The sequence below is a fragment of the Budorcas taxicolor genome, chromosome 11 (assembly GCF_023091745.1).
Source record: "Budorcas taxicolor isolate Tak-1 chromosome 11, Takin1.1, whole genome shotgun sequence".
Taxonomy (NCBI): Eukaryota; Metazoa; Chordata; class Mammalia; order Artiodactyla; family Bovidae; genus Budorcas; species Budorcas taxicolor.
Window position 1 is genome coordinate 16,346,202 of NC_068920.1, and position 19,449 is coordinate 16,365,650.

The following is a 19,449-nucleotide window of genomic DNA, read 5'->3' on the forward strand; positions in this document are numbered from 1 at the left end:
GTTTCACAGTGATGTGCGTAGGTGTGGTTTCTGTGTATTTATCTTGCTTGGATTTATAGCATTCTAGAATCTATAGATTCATGTGTTTCATTAGTTTGTGGAAACTTTTGGACCTTATTTTCTCAAATTTATTACTTCTGTCCAATTATTTTGAAATATGCCACATTTTCATATGCTAAATGCATTTATAGCCCTTCTACAGATTCACAAGTTTAACCATTAATCTGATTTTGAGAAAATACTATTTAATCTCTGTCCGTGTAGGTATTTTTACATAATTCTTTTTCAGAATTTTATTGTCTAATTTAGAATATTATTTTCCTAAGTGAGGAATAGTCATATCGTATTTTTAAAAAAGCAAGTTTTAAACAGTTTGAAATTGTGTCAAGTTTATAAATTTGAAAAGAATTGATATCTTCAAAATATTGATTATTTCCAGGAACATGTGTGTGTCTTCATTTTGTAAGCACCTTCATATCAGAAAACTTTTAAATTTTCTGTAGGTTTTGAATATTTTGTGCAAAATGTATTTCTAGGCATTTTTCTATTTTTATTGCTGTTATACATAGAATATTTTTTTCATTATATTTTCTAACTGTTTTTGGTATGGGTGAAAATACATCTATGTTTTGGGTAGACAGCTGACCTACTGAAACTCTTATTAGATGCAGTAGAGTTTGTTATTTCTCCTAGGTACTTCTAGGAAACCACTGTTATCTGCAAATAATACTGTTTTCTTCCTTACCATCATTTGTATCTCATTTTTAAAAATTCTGTTATTGTATTGGCTAGATCTGGAGAAATGATTAAAAATCATAGTGATTATTACAAGAATCTTTTTGTTGACCCCACCTTTAGAGGTTTCTCTAGTGTTTGATTTGAGTGTTGTCTATCACCGGCATGGTAAATATTCCTTATCATCTTTTCCTAGTGCTCTGAAGGTCTGTTTCAGTTCAGTTCAGTACAATTCAGTCGCTCAGTCATGTCCAACTCTTTGCGACCCCATGAATCGCAGCACGCCAGGCCTCCCTGTCCATCACCATCTCCCATAGTTCACTCAAACTCACGTCCATCGAGTCAGTGATGCCATCTAGCCATCTCATCCTCTGTCGTCCCCTCTTCCTCTTGCCCCCAGTCCCTCCCAGCATCAGGGTCTTTTCCAATGAGTCAACTCTTCGCATGAGGTGGCCAAAGTACTGGAGTTTCAGCTTTAGCATCATTCCTTCCAAGGAACACCCAGGACTGATCTCCTTTAGAATGGACTGGTTGGATCTCCTTGCAGTCCAAGGGACTCTCAAGAGTCTTCTCTAACACCACGGTAAAAAGCATCAATTCCTTGGTGCTCAGCTTTCTTCACAGTCCAACTCTCACATCCATACATGACCACTGGAAAAACTGTAGCCTTGACTAGATGGACCTTTGTTAGCAAAGTAATGTCTCTGCTTTTGAATATGCTATCTAGGTTGGTCATAACTTTCCTTCCAAGGAGTAAGCATCTTTTAATTTCATGGCTGCAGTCACCATCTGCAGTGATTTTGGAGCCCCCAAAAATGAAGTCTGACGGTGTTTCCACTGTTTCCCCATCTATTTCCCATGAAGTGATGGGACCAGATGCCATGATCTTTGTTTTCTGAATGTTGAGCTTTAAGCCAACTTTTTCACTGTCCTCTTTCACTTTCATCGAGGCTTTTTAGCTCCTCTTCACTTTCTGCCATAAGGGTGGTGTCATCTGCATATCTGAGGTGATTGATATTTCTCCTGGCAATCTTGATTCCAGCTTGTGCTTCTTCCAGCCCAGCGTTTCTCATGATGTACTCTGCACAGAAGTTAAAGAAGCAGGGTGACAGTACACAGCCTTGACGTACTCCTTTTCCTATTTGGAACCAGTTGGTTCCATGTCCAGTTCTAACTGTTGCTTCCTGACCTACATATAGGTTTCTCAAGAGGCAGGTCAGGTGGTCTGGTATTCCCATCTCTTTCAGAATTTTCCACAGTTTATTGTGATCCACACAGTCAAAGGCTTTGGCATAGTCAATAAAGCAGAAATAGATGTTTTTCTGGAACTCTCTTGCTTTCCCGATGATCCAGCGGATGTTGGCAATTTGATCTCTGGTTCCTCTGCCTTTTCTAAAGCCAGCTTGAACATCTGGAAGTTCACGGTTCACGTATTGTTGAAGCCTGGCTTGGAGAATTTTGAGCATTACTTTACTAGCATGTGAGGTGAATGCAATTGTGCGGTAGTTTGAGCATTCTTTGGCATTGCCTTTCTTTGGGATTGGAATGAACACTGACCTTTTCCAGTCCTGTGACCACTGTTGAGTTTTCCAAATTTGCTGGCATATTGAGTGCAGCACTTTCACAGCATCAACTTTCAGGATTTGAAACAGCTCAACTGGAATTCCATCACCTCCACTCGCTTTGTTCCTAGTGATGCTTTCTAAGGCACACTTGACTTCACATTCCAGGATGTCTGGGTCTAGGTGAGGGATCATACCATTGTGATTATCTTGGTCATGAAGGTCTTTTTTGTACAGTTCTTCTGTGTATTCTTGCCACCTCTTCTTAATATCTTCTGCTTCTGTAAGGTCCATACCATTTCTGTCCTTTATCGAGCCCATCTTTGCATGAAATGTTCCCTTGGTATCTCTAATTTTCTTGAGGAGATCTCTAGTCTTTCCCATTCTTGTTGGGGAATGTTTTCCTCTATTTCTTTGTGTTGATCACTGAGGAAAACTTTCTTATCTCTTCTTGCTGTTCTTTGGAACTGTGCATTAGATGTTTATACCTTTCCTTTTGTCCTTTGCTTTTCGCTGCTCTTCTTCTCACAGCTATTTGTAAGGCTCCCCAGACAGCCATTTTGCTCTTTTGCATTTCTTTTCCATGGGGATGGTCTTGATCCCTGTCTCCTGTACAGTGTCACGAACCTCAGTCCATAATCAGGCACTCTATCTATCAGATCTAGTCTGTTAAATCTATTTCTCACTTCCACTGTATAATCATAAGGGATTTGATTTAGGTCATACCTGAATGGTCTAGTGGTTTCCCCTACTTTCTTCAATTTAAGTCTTAATTTGGCAATAAGGAGCTCATGATCTGAGCCATAGTCAGCTCCCAGTCTTGTTTTTGTTGGCTGTATAGAGCTTCTCCATCTTTGGCTGCAAAGAATATAATCAGTCTGATTTCGGTGTTGACCATCTGGTGATGTCTATGTGTAGAGTCTTCTCTTGTGTTGTTGGAAGAGGGTGTTTGCTATGACCAGTGCATTTTCTTGGCAAAACTCTATTAGCCTTTGCCCTGCTTCATTCCATATTCCAAGGCCAAATTTGCCTGTTACTCCAGGTGTTTCTATACTTCCTACTTTTGCATTCCATCCCCAAAATGAAAAGGACATCTTTTTTGGGTGTTAGTTCTAAAAGGTCTTGTAGGTCTTCATAGAACCATTCACCTTCAGCTTCTTCAGCATTACTGGTTGGGGCATAGACTTGGATTACCGTGATATTGAATAGTTTGCCTTGGAGACGAACAGAGATCATTCTGTCATTTTTGAGATTGCAGCCAAGTACTGCATTTCAGACTCTTTTGTTGACCATGATGGCTACTCCATTTCTTCTAAGGGATTCCTGCCTGCAGTAGTGGATACAGTGGTCATCTGAGTTAAATTCACCCATTCCAGTCCATTTTAGTTCACTGATTTCTAGAATGTCGCATTCACTCTTGCCATCTCCTGTTTGACCACTTCCAATTTGCCTTGATTCATGGACCTAACATTCAGGTTCCTATGCAATATTGCTCTTTATAGCATTGGACCTTGCTTCTATCACCAGTCACATCCACAACTGGGTATTGTTTTTGCTTTGGCTCCATCCCTTCATTCTTTTTGGAGTTATTTCTCCACTGATCTCCAGTAGCATATTGGGCACCTACCGACCTAGGGAGTTTCTCTTTCAATATCCTATCATTTTGCCTTTTCCTACTGTTCATGGGGTTCTCAAGGCAAGAATACTGAAGTGGTTTGCCATTCCCTTCTCCAGTGGACCACATTCCGTCAGACCTCTCCACCATGACCCGCCCATCTTGGACGGCCCCAAAAGGCATGGCTTAGTTTCATTGAGTTAGACAAGGCTGTGGTCCGTGTGATCAGATTGACTAGTTTTCTGTGATTATGGTTTCAGTGTCTGCCCTCTGATGCCCTCTCACAACACCTACTGTCTTACTTGGGTTTCTCTTACCTTGGATGCGGGGTATCTCTTCACGGCTGCTCCAACTAAGCGCAGCTGCTGCTCCTTATCTTGGATGAGGGGTATCTCACTGCTGCCCCTCCTGATCTTGAACATGGAGTAGCTCCTCTAGAGCCTCCTGCGCCCGCGCAGCCACCTCTCCTTCACGTGGGGTAGCTCCTCCCGGCCATCGCCCCTGGCCTCGGGCATGGGGTTTGTTTGGATTTTTCTAATTCCCCTATGACTTCCTCTTTAACCCCTAGGCTATTTAGAAATATGTTATTCAATTTCCAAATATTTGGGGATTTTCCAGATATCTTTCTGCTGTTTATTTCTCATTTAATTTTGTTGTGGTCAGAGAACATACAAACTCCTTTTCTGAGCAACAGACTATTTTTTAAGTTTAAATAGTCATATGTGCCCAGTCGCTACCTGTGTTCGTTTTTTATTGCTGTCTAATAAATTGCAGTTCAAGAAATACTTTAGGTCAGAAGCCCCACATGGTCTCACCGGCTTCAGTCAAGGTGTCAGCAAAGCCCTGTTTCTTTCTGAAGTCTCTAAGAGAGAATCTGTTTCCTTGCCCACTCAGGTTATTGACAAAATGAAATCCCAGTGACCCCTACACCTAGCAGATTCATGTCTCATCCTGTTTATCTGAATGTGATACTTAACACTGTTGCTCACATCTTTCTTCTTCAGTTCAGTTCAGTTCAGTCGCTCAGTCATCTCTGACTCTGCTACCCCGTGAATCGCAGCACGCCAGGCCTCCCTGTCCATCACCAACTCCCGAGTTCACTCAAACTCACGTCCATTGAGTTGGTGATGCCATGCAGCCATCTCATCTTCTGTCGTCCCCTTCTCCTCCTGCCCCCAATCCCTCCCATCATCAGAGTCTTTTCCAATGAGTCAATTCTTCACATGAGGTGGTCCAAGGACTGGAGTTTCAGCTTCAGCATCAGTCCTTCCAAAGAACACCCAGGGCTGATCTCCTTTAGAATGGACTGGTTGGATCTCCTTGCAGTCCAAGGGACTCTCAAGAGTCTTCTCCAACACCACAGTTCAAGAGCATCAGTTCTTCAGCGCTCAGCTTTCTTCACTGTCCAACTCTTACATCCATACATGACTACTAGAAAAACCATAGCCTTGACTAGATGGACCTTTGTTGGCAAAGTAATGTCTCTGCTTTTCAATATGCTATCTAGGTTGGTTATAACTTTTCTTCCAAGGAGTAAGCATCTTTTAATTTCATGGCTGCAATCACCATCTGCAGTGATTTTGGAGCCCCCCAAAATAAAGTCTGACACTGTTTCCCATCTATTTCCCAGGAAGTGATGAGATCGGATGCCATGATCTTCGTTTTCTGAATGTTGAGCTTTAAGCCAACTTTTTCACTCTCCTCTTTCACTTTCATCAAGAGGCTTTTTAGTTCCTCTTCACTTTCTGCCATAAGGGTGGTGTCATCTGCATATCTGAGGTGATTGATATTTCTCCCGGCAATCTTGATTCCAGCTTGTGCTTCCTCCAGCCCAGCGTTTCTCATGATGTACTCTGCATAGAAGTTACTGTGGCTTCCTGGGCCCTCCACTGTCCTGAGTTTTGTATTTTGTCTTATCTTTTTTCTTTTTTCCTCATTCGCTGTCGTTTTTGTCGTCATTATCATTCTTGTCGTTTCTAGCTCGCCCTTAAATGCAGGGATTACCCAAACTTCTGATGGGAGAGCTCTCTACCGTATATCCTCTCTGGCTTCTCATTTCTGTACTTTTGATGAAAAACAGCGCTCACTGCATACTCCCAGATCTGTGTCTCTAGCCCTTACTCTCTCTAGGGAAAGAAAAGAATATGTGCACGTCTCTTTAATACATCATCATTTTCATACTGCTGTGTAAGCTTCGTAATGACTTGAAATGGATGTCTAATATTATGTTAAGTGGCTCTGCCATTATTAGTCTTACCATTTCCCTGCTGAACATGTCTCGTCCTGGGTCTACAGCTGTAATTTATAATTCTACATGTGGATATTGAGCTTGAGATTTGGTGGGATGGAAAGTGAGTTGATTTCCACCCCAGCCACATCCCTCCCCCACCCCCCGCCCTGCAAACAAGCTTAGTCTTGGTCCTTCCAGAGAGACAGTGAGCTCTCCTCAGCAGAGCCTTGGGCAAACCTTTCTCAGGTTTTCTTGCTTTGAATTAGCTCAGGGGTCCACTGTCACTGCCTGAGTTCAGGGTAGCATTTGAACCCTTTCCTGAACTGCTGAAAGGCCTTCTAAACAGTGCCCCCTCCCTCTGATCTCTTTGACTGTCTGACACCAGTGTGACCTCAGTTGTTAGAAAATAGGTGGTCCCCAGGTTCCCAGAACCAGGAGAGATCGGCAGTTGTTCACACTTTCGTGTTTTTTTTAGTCAATCAGTAAAAGAGACTCACCTTCAATCAAGGCAGGGTTTTGAACACACTGTTAGGTTGTAATTCACCATACGCGACCCTATCCAATCTCCTTTGTCATACTTTAGCTCCTATTTCCTTAACCTTATTCCTTGAACAAAATCTTAGAAGCATGAACACAGCTCAGAAAAACACTGTTGGGACCATATTCTCCATTGAACACTACCCACGGTGATTCCCCATGATCTCAGGTAATAGAAAAGCAGAGAGAGTGTGAAAAGAAGGACCAAAAGTTCAGCCTTAAAGAAATTATTACCTCAGAAACAGAAGCGTTTTTTAAGCATCTTTAAACTTAGTAAGATAATTAATTTATTTAAAGCTACAGTGGGCTTCCCTGGTGGCTCAGACAGTAAAGAATCCGCCTGCAATGCAGGAGACTTGGGGTTCGATTCCTGGGTCAGGAAGACCCCTCCAAGGAGGAAAGAGCAACCCACTCCAGTATTCTTGCCTGGGAAATCCCATGGACAGAGGAGCCCGGTGGGCTACAGTCCACGGGGTCACAAAGAGTTGGAGCAACTGAGCAATTAGCTCATGTGTGTGCACACACACTGTCATACATAATGTGAGGCAATAAAATGAGATGCCATGGGAAATATGCAACTTAGGGAACAAAACAATGTTGGTCCAAAACTAATAAAATTGAAACAGCAAGGAACTTAATGGCCTAAAAATCAAATTATTGATGTAAGGGGGAAAGCTTTAGATAATTCTAGAAAAAGCAAAGGAGAGAAACACAAAGATGGAAGCAGTTTAAATCATCGTAAGGGTGGTCCTCCTGTTCAAAGATAATTGGTATCAGTAATGTAAAAGAGCCCACCCCAAAGAAAAAAACTTGGCCAGAAAATGTATTTGAATAAATAATAAAACTTTTCTGAAATAAACTAAATGTATCTCCTCTTAGAGGTTCATTGTGTTCCAGGAGAAAAAAAAAAAACAACAATGGAAAGTTGTACAGTGGTCAGTTCTGAGCTGACTACTAGTTTTGCTATTAGACTTTGAAAAGAAATGTTCTTGCAGACAGCAAGGCAGAAAAAAGGCAAGTAAGTCACCTCGAGGAGGAGAAACTACTTGTTACGTGGTCAGCAGGCTTCTCTTCATAAGCTTTACCTCCAGAAAGCAGAGAGCTGTACAGGCTTTTTAAGAAAAGAAATGGTGTACTAGCACCAGGTATTAAAATTCAGAGAACAAAGAGTAAACCACTATGCAGATAGAGTGTAAATGTTCTAAACTTTCATCAGAGAGAGATGAGTGGGTCTTCATTTAAAACTGAAACATGGTTCATAAAATCTGTTTAAAATGTGTTTTTTTTTCACATTTAGAAGAATGATCTCTAAAAAGAAATAGGGATTTTAAGTCATTCCTTCCCCTTCATCTCAACTTCATTTTCTTAAAATACAAAGTTGAATTGTTGAATTGTCTTTTTTTTAATATATACATAGAATGTCCCCTTTAAAACTTCCTATGGTATTTCTTGGTAATTTGCCTGTGAGTTGAATTTTTGCATTTTTTTTTTTTCCTTTAGAGTGTAAGCCATCGTTTAACTTTTTTTTTTTTTTTTTTGTGGACAAACAGCTTTACGTAAAAATAAAATTTTATTCCAGAAAGTATGCAAAATATAAAGTAAACATGTTCACCCCAGTCAAAGCTCAGGTCACACCGGGCTGTAGATGGGCTTGGCGTGGGCAGGTTTTTTTTTCAAATCTCTTGTTTTTTTGCTGACAGTCGCCTGAGTTGGGAACTGCTGCTCCTCCAAGTGGCTGCTCTGCTCTGTTTTTGTGTCTGTTTTAACAGCCTAGTGGCTGTCTTGTTTCAGCCCACCTCCAGATTCTTGGGAAGTGAGTGGGGAAACTTCTCACCCAAGATGCTGATCATTTTTCATTTCGCCCTTTTGCTTGTGTAGTTAATGAGAGGCATCAAGTACATCACTGACTTTACTGCATTTGTCCTGAAGAGGGAAAACCAGTGGGGAAATAACCATTTTATAACTGAGTGGGTTGAAGAATCAAAAAGATGTGCTCAACGTTATTTTGTAGAGGTTATCAGCAATACTGCTTCCCTGGTGGTTCAGGTGGTAAAGCATCTGCCTGCAACGTGGGAGACATTGGTTTGATCTCTGGGTTGGGAAGATCCTCCGGAGAAGGAAATGGCAACCTACTTCAGCACTCTTGCCTGGAAAATTCCATGGAGGGAGGAACCTGGTAGGCTACAATCCACGGGGTTGCAAAGAGTCGGACACGACTGAGTAACTTCACTTCTATCAACAATACTGATACTTTTTTTTTTCTAGCCTTCTTTAGCTCAAGTATTTTCATCATGAGACCTTCCCTCCTTTTATTTGCCTCTCTGATTGTAGTGGTTAAATGTATCTTTAGTGGATTAGTATGGGTTTTTTTTTCCATTAAATTAAAACATGATCGCACATAAACTGATGTCACAAGATGACTAGAAATTTTTATTTTATGTAAATTCTTCAGTTAATGCAAAGTATTATTTTGGTGTAGACATTTGGGTCTAATATGAATTTCAAATAGGTGCATTGTAACAGCTATTTGAAAATAATGAGAAATTACAGTATTTGGCTTCCCTATAAGTAGGTAATATAAGCTTGAATAATTTTTGTTGATGTGCCTGAAGATCCAACAAATCGAAAGAAACTAAATTATGGCAAGCAATTATTGCTCAAAAATACAATAGTTGACAGTGATTATGGGTGGTTGATGCCATTTGAATGGTGATTTATTTCAACACAGGGAGAAATGGAGGTGGTTTCATCTCTTCTCTCCTGTAATAAGCTCTATCTAGCGACCTGCTCCAGAGAAGGCAGTGGCAACGCACTCTAGTACTCTTGCCTGGAAAATCCCATGGATGGAGGAGCCTGGTAGGCTGCAGTCCATGGGGTTGCAAAGTCGGACACACTGAGCGACTTCACGTTCACTTTTCACTTTCATGCATTGGAGAAGGAAATGGCAACCCACTCCAGTGTTCTTGCCTGGAGAATCCCAGGGACGGGGGAGCCTGGTGGGCTGCCGTCTATGGGGTTGCACAGAGTCGGACACGACTGAAGCGACTTAGTAGCAGCAGCAGCAGCAGCTACCTACTTGGCTATCATTAACAGCAAAGAAATGTAGCCATTGCATATTTTGTGCAATTAAAATGGCGATTTTTTTTTTTTTTTTACTAAAGGCCATTACATCATTCTGACTTTAAAATTTTGTTGTTGAAGAGTCACTAATAAGTGTATTATTTTACTTTCATGTTTTTGTTTATGGATATAATTGCTATATTTGCAATTCATCACAGTTCTACTAGTGAATATCCCATGATCATCTGAGTTACGTTTGCTCTAAAAATCATTATATGGAATCAAACTGGGGTCTCTTACATTGCAGGCATATTCTTTACCAGCTGAGCTACCAGGGAAGCCCATAAGGATATCAGTATTGCCTATTTTGGAGCAATGCTATTATTTTAGAAATTTGCTGAGAAGTTTGCTTTAAAAGATACTAAATGTGAAAAGACAAATACCCAGCATGAAAAAGCTGGATTTTCTTCTTTGTGGGCCAGCTCTCTCAGACTGTCATTCTAGGGTCCTCAGCTGCAAGGGTGAAGGTGGGAGATAACTTTGTTTTGAAACAAAACACCCAGGACCTTGGTGAGATGGAGGTCAAGAGAGGAACACAGTGTTCTAGAAATGTATATAGTAAGGTCAACAGATTTTTGATGGCCAGCATATCACCGGAATGCTAGAATGCAGTTTTATCCAAAACGGGCTTTCCTTAAACTGCCTTCTTCAGTTGTCATAACACCCTCATGATTGTAATGTTAATTTAAAAAAAAATTCATAATTGGTGTTCCTACCACTTTACCAATTGGTTCTCTTTTTTCCTTTTTTTGAACAGAACTCTTAGAGGCTGGCATCAAAGGAACTTCCGAATCGCTTAAAGGTGTGAAACGGAAAAAGATTGTAGCAGAGAATCACCTGAAAAAAATACCAAAATCCCCTCTGAGAAATCCTCTTCAGGCCAAACACAGACAAAATACCGAAGAGTCCCCTTTCCCGGTGCTCGCGGGCACGGCAGAGCCCCACAAGAAGCAGAGCCACAGTCCGGTGAAGGCCGGGGGGAGGCCGCTGACCAAACACAACGGGGAGACTCCAGGGCTGACCGCCGGGACCCCCAAGTCCGAAGCCCCCGTCTGCCCCCGGAAGCCCCCATTTCTGCTGCAGCCGTCGGAGCCGCGCCGATGGCGGTCGGAGGGCCCCGACCCCGCCAAGGCCGGCGTCCCGGAGGGAAAGCGTGACCCCGGGTCCCCGCCCAGCAAGGGCAAAGCTGAGCACTGCGAGGGTCCAGCCTCCCCCGGCCACAGCTCCCCGCCCTCCTCCTTTGCAAACACCGCCTTTGACGTCTTGCTGAAGGCCATGGAGCCAGAGCTGAGCACCCTGTCGCAGAAGGGCTCACCCTGTGCTGCAAAGATCGAAAACCTGAGACCAAATAAAACCACACGCGCCCCTGCTCACCTCCACGGAGGGCCGCGGGAGGCCCCCGACCCGCGCCCACCGGATGCGGCCGCCCCCTCGCAGCCGCTGCCGCCGCCTCGGACCTCGTACCCCTCCGGGCCAGTGCCCACCGCTCAGAGGAAGGACCCAGCAGCAGTCCGGGCCGCCTCTCCCGCGTATCACATACACGAACTCCCCGTGCCTAAACCCGGCCCACAAAGTCAGCAGCTTCCCGCATGTTCGGGTTTCGCCCCATCTCTCACGAGCCTGCAGAGCCAGGAGAACGCCCAGCTTGAACACGTCTACACCGCCGCGGCCACGTCACCCCCCGGCCCCACTCAGGTCACCCCTCCCAACCAGCAAGTGGACGCTGCCGCCCCGGTGCCGGTGAGCCCCGCGCCTTCCACACAGTCACCCCCACGCCCCATCTACAACTCGAGCCCTGTCGCCGCTGTGGTTAACCACAGCGTGGAGCAAATGTGCAGTCTTCTCCTGAAAGATCAGAAGCCAAAAAAGCAAGGAAAATACATCTGTGAGTATTGCAACCGAGCCTGTGCAAAGCCCAGCGTGCTTCTAAAGCACATCCGCTCCCACACTGGGGAGCGCCCCTACCCCTGCGTGACCTGTGGGTTTTCATTTAAGACTAAAAGCAACCTGTACAAGCACAAAAAGTCCCACGCACACACTATCAAACTGGGCCTCGTCCTGCAGCCAGATGCCGGCGGCTTGTTCATGTCACACGAGTCCCCCAAAGCACTTAGCATCCATTCGGATGTGGAAGACAGTGGAGACAGTGAAGAGGATGGCGCTGGTGATGAAAGGCCGAACGACCTGGGTTCCATGGACCTGCAGCCAGCACAGATGATAAGAATGCTGTCCAGCTCGGATGCTTTACCAAAATCAGGTTCCATTCCAAGCAATCCCAAGCACGTGGTCGGTGACTTTGCACCGCAGGACAGGTCTTCAGAATCACAGGCCGCGGCAGAGTTACCAAAGGTTGTGGTCCACCCCATCAGCATGTCCCCTTTAAGAGTTGATAGCCCGAAGGTTACGGAGTCCAAGCCTGAGCTCCCTGGTGCACAGAAAGACCTTCAGGGAACCCGGGTCCTGTCCCACCCGGCTTGGGCGTCCTCCGGGGAGGCAGATGAGAAGGCCCATCAGAAAGGCGACCCAAGTCAGCCCGATGGAAAGCCAGAGTCCCCTGTGGGCACAGCGCATGCCCAGCTGCAGAGGCAGCAGGCCACCGATTACTGCCAAGAGCAGCAAGGAAAACTGCTGAGTCCTCGCAGCCTGGGAAGCACGGATTCAGGCTACTTTTCCCGATCTGAGAGCGCCGACCAAACCGTGAGTCCACCCACCCCCTTTGCCAGGACGCTACCTGCCCCAGAGCAGGACTCTACAAAGAACAGCGGGCCCTCGACCCCTCGGGTCAGCACACCAGCAGCCTCTGCTGTTCCAGCAGGTGAAAAAGCACCCCTCCTCCCAGGTCAGATGAGACTTCCACTGGAACCGAAAACACTGGAGGAGCGGATCTCGAAGCTCATCTCCGACAACGAAGCCCTGGTGGATGACAAGCAGCTGGACAGCGTGAAGCCCCGGAGGACCTCCCTCTCCCGCCGGGGAAGCATCGATTCCCCCAAGTCATACATCTTTAAGGACTCTTTCCAGTTTGACTTGAAACCAATGGGACGGAGAACAAGTTCAAGCTCTGATATACCAAAGTCCCCTTTCACCCCGACAGAGAAATCAAAGCAAGTGTTTCTTCTGTCTGTACCTTCCCTCGACTGCCTGCCCATCACCAGGAGTAATTCCATGCCCACCACTGGGTACTCTGCAGTACCTGCCAGCATCATCCCTGCCCCACATCCACTGAGAGGAAGTCAGTCTTTTGATGACAAAATTGGCGCTTTCTACGATGATGTCTTCGTACCAGGACCTAACCCTTCTGTGACCCAGAGTGGACATCCCCGCACCCTGGTGAGACAGGCAGCGGTGGAAGACTCCTCAGCGAGCGAAAACCACATTCTTGGGGCCGGACTGCCCTGGGACGAGAGCCATCCCGGAGGCAGCCCCGCCGGGGAGACCGCAGCCTCGAGGAGCAAGCCCCCGGCCCCAGGCTCACACTTGGAAAAGAAGAAGTCTCACCAAGGGCGAGGGACCATGTTTGAGTGCGAGACCTGTAGAAACAGGTATCGGAAACTGGAAAATTTTGAAAACCATAAGAAATTTTACTGTTCAGAGTTGCACGGACCAAAAACCAAGGTCGCTGTGCGGGACCCAGAGCACAGCCCGGTGCCTGGCGGGGCACAGCCTCCCATCCTGCACTACAGGGTCGCCGGGGCCACCAGGGTCTGGGAACAGACGACCCAGATCCGGAAAAGGAGGAAAATGAAAAGCGTCGGAGATGATGACGAACTTCAGCAGAATGAGAGTGGAGCACCTCCGAAAAGCTCCGAGGGCTCCCAGTCTCAGAGCACGCTGGGCCTGGCTCCCTTGTCTCAGCAGAACCTTGCCGTACCCAGCGAGCTGCAGCCTCGAAACCAGCAGCAGACCACGCAGATTCAGCTTGGGGCCAGAGGTCCCGACCAGCCCCGGGACCCAAAGCCGTCATCCGTCCTGGAAGAGCTGATGAGCTCGGCTGCCCAGGACAGGGCGGAGCCCAAGAGACACGGGGCTGGCATCTCAGTCATCCAGCATACAAACTCGCTCAGCAGGCCCGGGGCCTTTGACAAGCTGGATACTGGCGAAGGCGCGTCCCCTGTGCCTTTCCAGGAGCTGAGAATGGGCAAGCCGGGGTCTCTGAGCGTCAGAGGAATTTCCCAAGAGGAAGGACACCCTTCCCGGCACACCTCTCAGCCCACACTGTCCGATGCTCTGAGGGGGGAACTTCAGGACGGTTCCAGAAAAATCTCAGGTGAGCGGCACGTGCTCGGACAGCCCTCCAGACTCGTTCGGCAGCACAGCATCCAAGTCCCAGAAATCCTGGTCACCGAAGAGCCAGATCAGGACCTGGAAGGCCAAGGCCACGATGCAGAGAAATCGGAGAAGTTCAGTTGGCCTCAGCGGAGCGAAACCTTGTCCAAGCTGCCCACGGAGAAACTGCCGCCCAAGAAGAAGAGACTGCGCTTGGCCGAGATGGAGCATTCTTCCACCGAGTCGAGTTTCGACTCCACGCTCTCCCGGAGTCTCAGCAGGGACAGTAGTTTATCGCACACTTCCAGTTTCTCGGCGTCTTTAGACGTGGAGGACGTTTCTAAGACTGAGGCCTCCCCCAAAATCGACTTTGTGCACAAAGCGGACTTCCTCCTGATTCCCGCTGGCTCTAACACGCTGAGTGTTCCCGCGGGTCACCGGGAGATGCGGCGGGCCGCGTCAGAACAGATTCACTGCCTGCAGACATCCATGGAGGTGTCCGATTTCAGAAGCAAGTCATTCGACTGTGGAAGCATCGCCCCATCTAAGAAGGTGCCACCGGCCGAATCGCATCCTCCGACATCCGCTTCCAGCGTGGGGGTCGCCGGGCACGTGCCCCTCTTGGAAAGACGGAGGGGTCCACTGATACGGCAGATCTCTTTAAACATCGCTCCGGAGAATCAGCTGGCTTCCGGGAACCCATTATCTTTCCAGACCATCGCGCGTCCCGCTGTGAACACAGTGCCATTGCAGGGGCCTCAGCTTACTCACACAGTTTCAGCTGCGTTTCCTGCAAGTACTTTGTACTTCCAGACTCCAGGGAAGGATGTGCGAGCAGAAACGGCAAGTTCCCACTCTCCAAACCTCTTTCCCGTTCAACAGCTTCTAGGTATACACTCGTTGAATCAAATCCCTGTGCCCCTTAGCCACCCAGACACACAGATGTCCCTGCAGGTGTCTTCGACGCAGAGTGTCAAACCAGATGCAAGCCCCGGTGGCCGTCTACCTTCTAAAAGTGAGGATTGCTTTGCTCCCAAGTACCAGCTCCAGTGTCCCGCGGTCCCCTCCAGCCAACCTTGCACTTCTAATCCTGTGCAACCTCTGCCAAAGCAACTTCTTTCAGATGCAGCCGGGGCCACCCCTCGTGTGACCTCACTGACCTTACCAGCCAAATTAGCAGAAGCCACATCTAACTCGTGTCCTCCGCCACCCCTGAAGGTCGGGGCTCTCAGCGGTCAGGTGCCAAAGGTGCCCACGTCCTTGACGCTGTCCACGCACCTGCAGACTCAGGTCCCCACGTACTGTTTCGCTGCAGTCACAGCTCTGCCACAAATCCTAGTGACCCAGGATCTCTCCAATCAGCCGATTTGCCAGGCTAATCGTAGTACGGTGCCAATCAGCGAAGAACAAAATTCCGTACCGAAACCGCAAAACGATCCCCGGAATGCTTTGCCAAACCCAGAGGGAGAGCTCGTCCGACAACCTGTCTTTTCAGAGATGGGCCAAAACCCATCTCCGTCAGAATCCTTGCCCACAACACTGAAGATGTCTGTTGGGAGACTTTCCCCACAGCAAGAATCTTCAGCTTCCAGTAAAAGGATGCTCTCCCCAGCAAATAGTTTAGACATTGCCATGGAAAAGCACCAGAAGCGAGCCAAGGATGAAAACGGAGCTGTCTGTGCGACAGACACGAGGCCGCTGGAAGCAACGGGTTCAAGAGCTCCTGACGGTAGCAAACAGAAGAAGCCTGTGCTGGTGAGGCAGGTGTGTACCACAGAGCCCCTTGAGGCTGTGACGTTGGAGCAGGATGTTGTTCCTCACCCCGAAGTCAGTACCGAGGCCCTTCACTTGACTGATGTGCCACCAGCCGATAGAGAACCCATGAAAGAACTGCAGGAATTTGAAAGTATCCCATCAGCTGCATTGCTAACGCCGACAGTTCGAAACCCAGCTGCACCTGCAGAGAAAACTCATATTCCTCCTTTGGAATCCATAGACAACCACCAAGAAAGGAAGTCTCCAGGGATTAAAAATCCAGGCGACAAAGCAAATGTCCAGGAACAGAGTCAGCATGTGGCCACGACTCCTTCCACGTGTGAGGCTGGCGACACACAGCCGTCCACGTCCTTCCCCAGCCTGAAGACGGCCACCAGCTTCACATGGTGCTACCTGATGAGACAGAAGGCCCTGCACCTGCCGCAGAAGGACCAGAAAACTTCAGCCTACACCGACTGGACCGTGAGTGCCAGTGATCCAAACCCACTCGGCCTGCCAACCAAAGTGGCTCTTTCTCTCTTGAACTCCAAGCAGAAGACTGGAAAATCTCTGTACTGTCAAGCAATAACCACCCATTTCAAGTCAGACTTACTGGTCTATTCAAGCAAGTGGAAAAGCAACTTAAGCAAGGTACTTAAAATATCCTTTATCTTCAGAAAGAGTCTGTGCAAGTTAGTTTCCACCTGTCTGGATGCCTGCAAACATTTCAGTTGGAGGTTGTATTTTAATTTTGAATGACAAACTGTGCTAAGCGTAGAGTTATTTAAAAGAAAGTGATAAGTTTACCCAGGGAGCTTTATTGATCAAGATTGCCCAGAGTCCCTTCAGTGATTCTGTCTTCAAGCATTTTGAAAATGATAACCTGCCTTGAGCACTTTTTTTCTACTGGCGGAAATTTAAGTCTTAATGGTACATATAATCATATTTTTACTTTCATCTTTCTCTTATACTAAGGATTTGTTTTTCTTGTTAGGTCACAGAAGACTACATTTATACCTTGTCCCTGCTAATGAAGGGAAACAGAGCTGTGAATATTGGAGATTGTTCTGTTTCATTTTGAAATAGAAGCAGAGAGCCATTCATCCTTGCTTTATGCAAATCTGACCACCTTCCACTGACCATACTGATCCCATATCTTGTCCTGTGTAGCTATAAGAATCATCTTACTACTAGAGAAAAGATTCACAAAATAACTATTCACTTGATAATTAAGTTGATTTGGTCAAGATTTGTACAGAAAAGTCATAAAAGTATTAAGTTTGGCTTATTTGTGAAATAAATCTTACTAGAGTTATTGGCTTTATAAAATGAAATCATTTAAATGATTAAGAATAAATACATAAATAAGGGTATTAGGTTGGACTCTAGACATTCAGAATTGTAGACTAAGTTCTTGATCTGTACAGGTTATACAGGTTCATAAATGTTTATTTATCAATAAGATAATAATCACAGTACCAGTATTATAATAGAAGTGTATGCAACTTTAAAAGAAGGAAGTCTAACACTACCAGGTAACTCAAGGAATATAAGGAAGATATTCCAAGAGTGGTGATACTTTAGCTGAATCTTTAAGGAAGGAAAAAAAGTAGAGATTTTTTTTTTCAAGCAAACAGAAATGAGAAATTTTAATAGTCTGCCAAATGATGTGGAAGTGAAAAAGAGCGTGGTTCATTTATAGAACCCCAAGGAGTCCAGCGTGGCTAGCAGGTGTTGGAAGCTTGAGACACTGACCTAGTTTGAAGTTGGAAATGTAAATAAAGACCAAAGGAATGCAAATGGTGGTAGAGAGCCTTTGTTACTTTCTCAGTGGAGGAGGGTGCATCTAGACCACTCAGAATTTAATTTTCAGATGCTCAGCCTCTACGTCTACTAAATCAGATGGAAAATGAGACTTGAGCATGAGAATTTAAACAGAGCTTCATATATCTATGTTCCTGAAGCGCCTATGAAAACTAGCTCTCCTTCAGTGCTGAGTGTTTGGTAGAAATGCCTTGGGAAGTGCACACCCGGATTTGGAGCTGGGAAGAGAGTTCCCAGGTGGAAGGTGTAGAGATCCTTCAGTGCATAGATGCAATTAATGAGGTCCCCCAGGAAGAGTGTGAAGAAGAGAGAGGGGCCTGGGATGGATCCCAAGATCCCTACTATTTAAAGGGTTGAATGAATGAAGAAAGTCCCCATTGGAACTGAAAGAGAATCTCAAAAGGAGGGGAACTAGGAGAAAGTGGTATCATACAAGGCGAGGAAGAAGATATTCTAAGAATTGTTCCGGCCAAGAGGTCAGACAAAGAAGTCTAGCATGGTGTCAGGACTGAACGGCCTGATACCTCTGAGACTTGAGCTATATGGACTGGTGACCATGGGGGACTGGCTACTGGCTTGAAGGTTGACTCACACCCAAATGTGGATGTATTTATAATTCAAAATGGAGAAGAATAGACAGATGCCAAAAGAAACGAGGTGTCAACAACGTATAAGGGATAGAGTAGTCAAGCATATAGACTGAGAAAACAGTAAAGCTTTGGCATGTCGCTCAGTGGTGAACAGAAATGAGATTTGATAGCAAGAATGTGAGCAAAAGATAAGTGAGAATTTGGTATTGAGAAGAAGATAAGCAATAGGATCGCTGCTGTTAAAGGTACAAAGTCAAGGAAAGGTGTGAGTATATAGATTCCAGATTGCAGGGAAACCGGATGTGTTTGGCAGAAAAGGAGGAGACAGTTGCCTTTGTACTTGTCAGGGTCCGTGCCATTACCTCTTCACACCCCCTTTTCGAGACAGGCCAGCTGCTCTTCTTTGCCGCTGGCTTTGTAAGGCCTTCCCAAAGGAGTTCTTGGTGAGGCCGCACTGGCCCTCTGTTCGTGGAACACACACCCTCTCGTCACTTACCTGTTACTATGCCATCGCAGTACAATAGCTGTCTACTTGGCATGTCGGGGAGGCTGGAATCAAGAGGCCCTTGATCAGAAAAGTTGGGCCTTACTTTGGATTTGGCCAGAGGACTGGGGTTGGTGCCCTTGCCGTTAACACTTGACCTTGGACAAGGGTCCTTCCTCAGTGGGACGTGCTCCACTGGTGCTGCCCACCTCCCAGGGGCCTTCGAGGGCAGAGTGGACCGGGGAGTGAGATAAGTGGTTGGGAATAGTGCAGCTGTATAAAATCATGAGTTGGTGTCACTACAGCGTTTCGGCGGGGAAAGTACACACTGTTCATTATTCTCATGTTCAGTGCTTTTTTTCTAGAGATTTAAGTAGTGTGAGGCCAAGACCTAACTTTTGACCTGTGATGTATAATTCACAGTCATCACTATTCAGGAACTTTGCAGAGGATATAGAGAAGAAATCTAATTATGGTTTAAAATGATGGGGAAGAGGAGGCTAAAATATTGGGAAACAGGGCTACTGCTTTAACTTCACAGCACATTGGTACTGGTGGGGAGTTACTCGTCTTTTTCAGGGTGTGAGACATTCTGCCAGAGGGGTAGCTAGCTCTTTTCCATCTTTAAAGAGTAAACTGTTTAACAAGCATGCTTAGGCTGTAATATGAGTGGTTAGTTAGCTCTAAGAACAGTATTTAGTTTATTTTTTAAATTCGTATTAAGTTCATTG

General features: G+C 45.9%; 1 protein-coding gene across 1 annotated transcript in view; it reads left to right on the forward strand.

Annotated features, from left to right (window-relative positions):
* The window catches only part of HIVEP1 (HIVEP zinc finger 1), a 129,332-nt gene that overhangs the window by 81,176 nt on the left and 28,707 nt on the right, over positions 1–19,449 (forward strand). Inside the window, exon 3 of the mRNA XM_052648826.1 lies at positions 10,557–16,471. Within this exon, the coding sequence (XP_052504786.1) occupies positions 10,557–16,471 (5,915 nt within the window). The remainder of the gene's footprint in view (positions 1–10,556; positions 16,472–19,449) is intronic.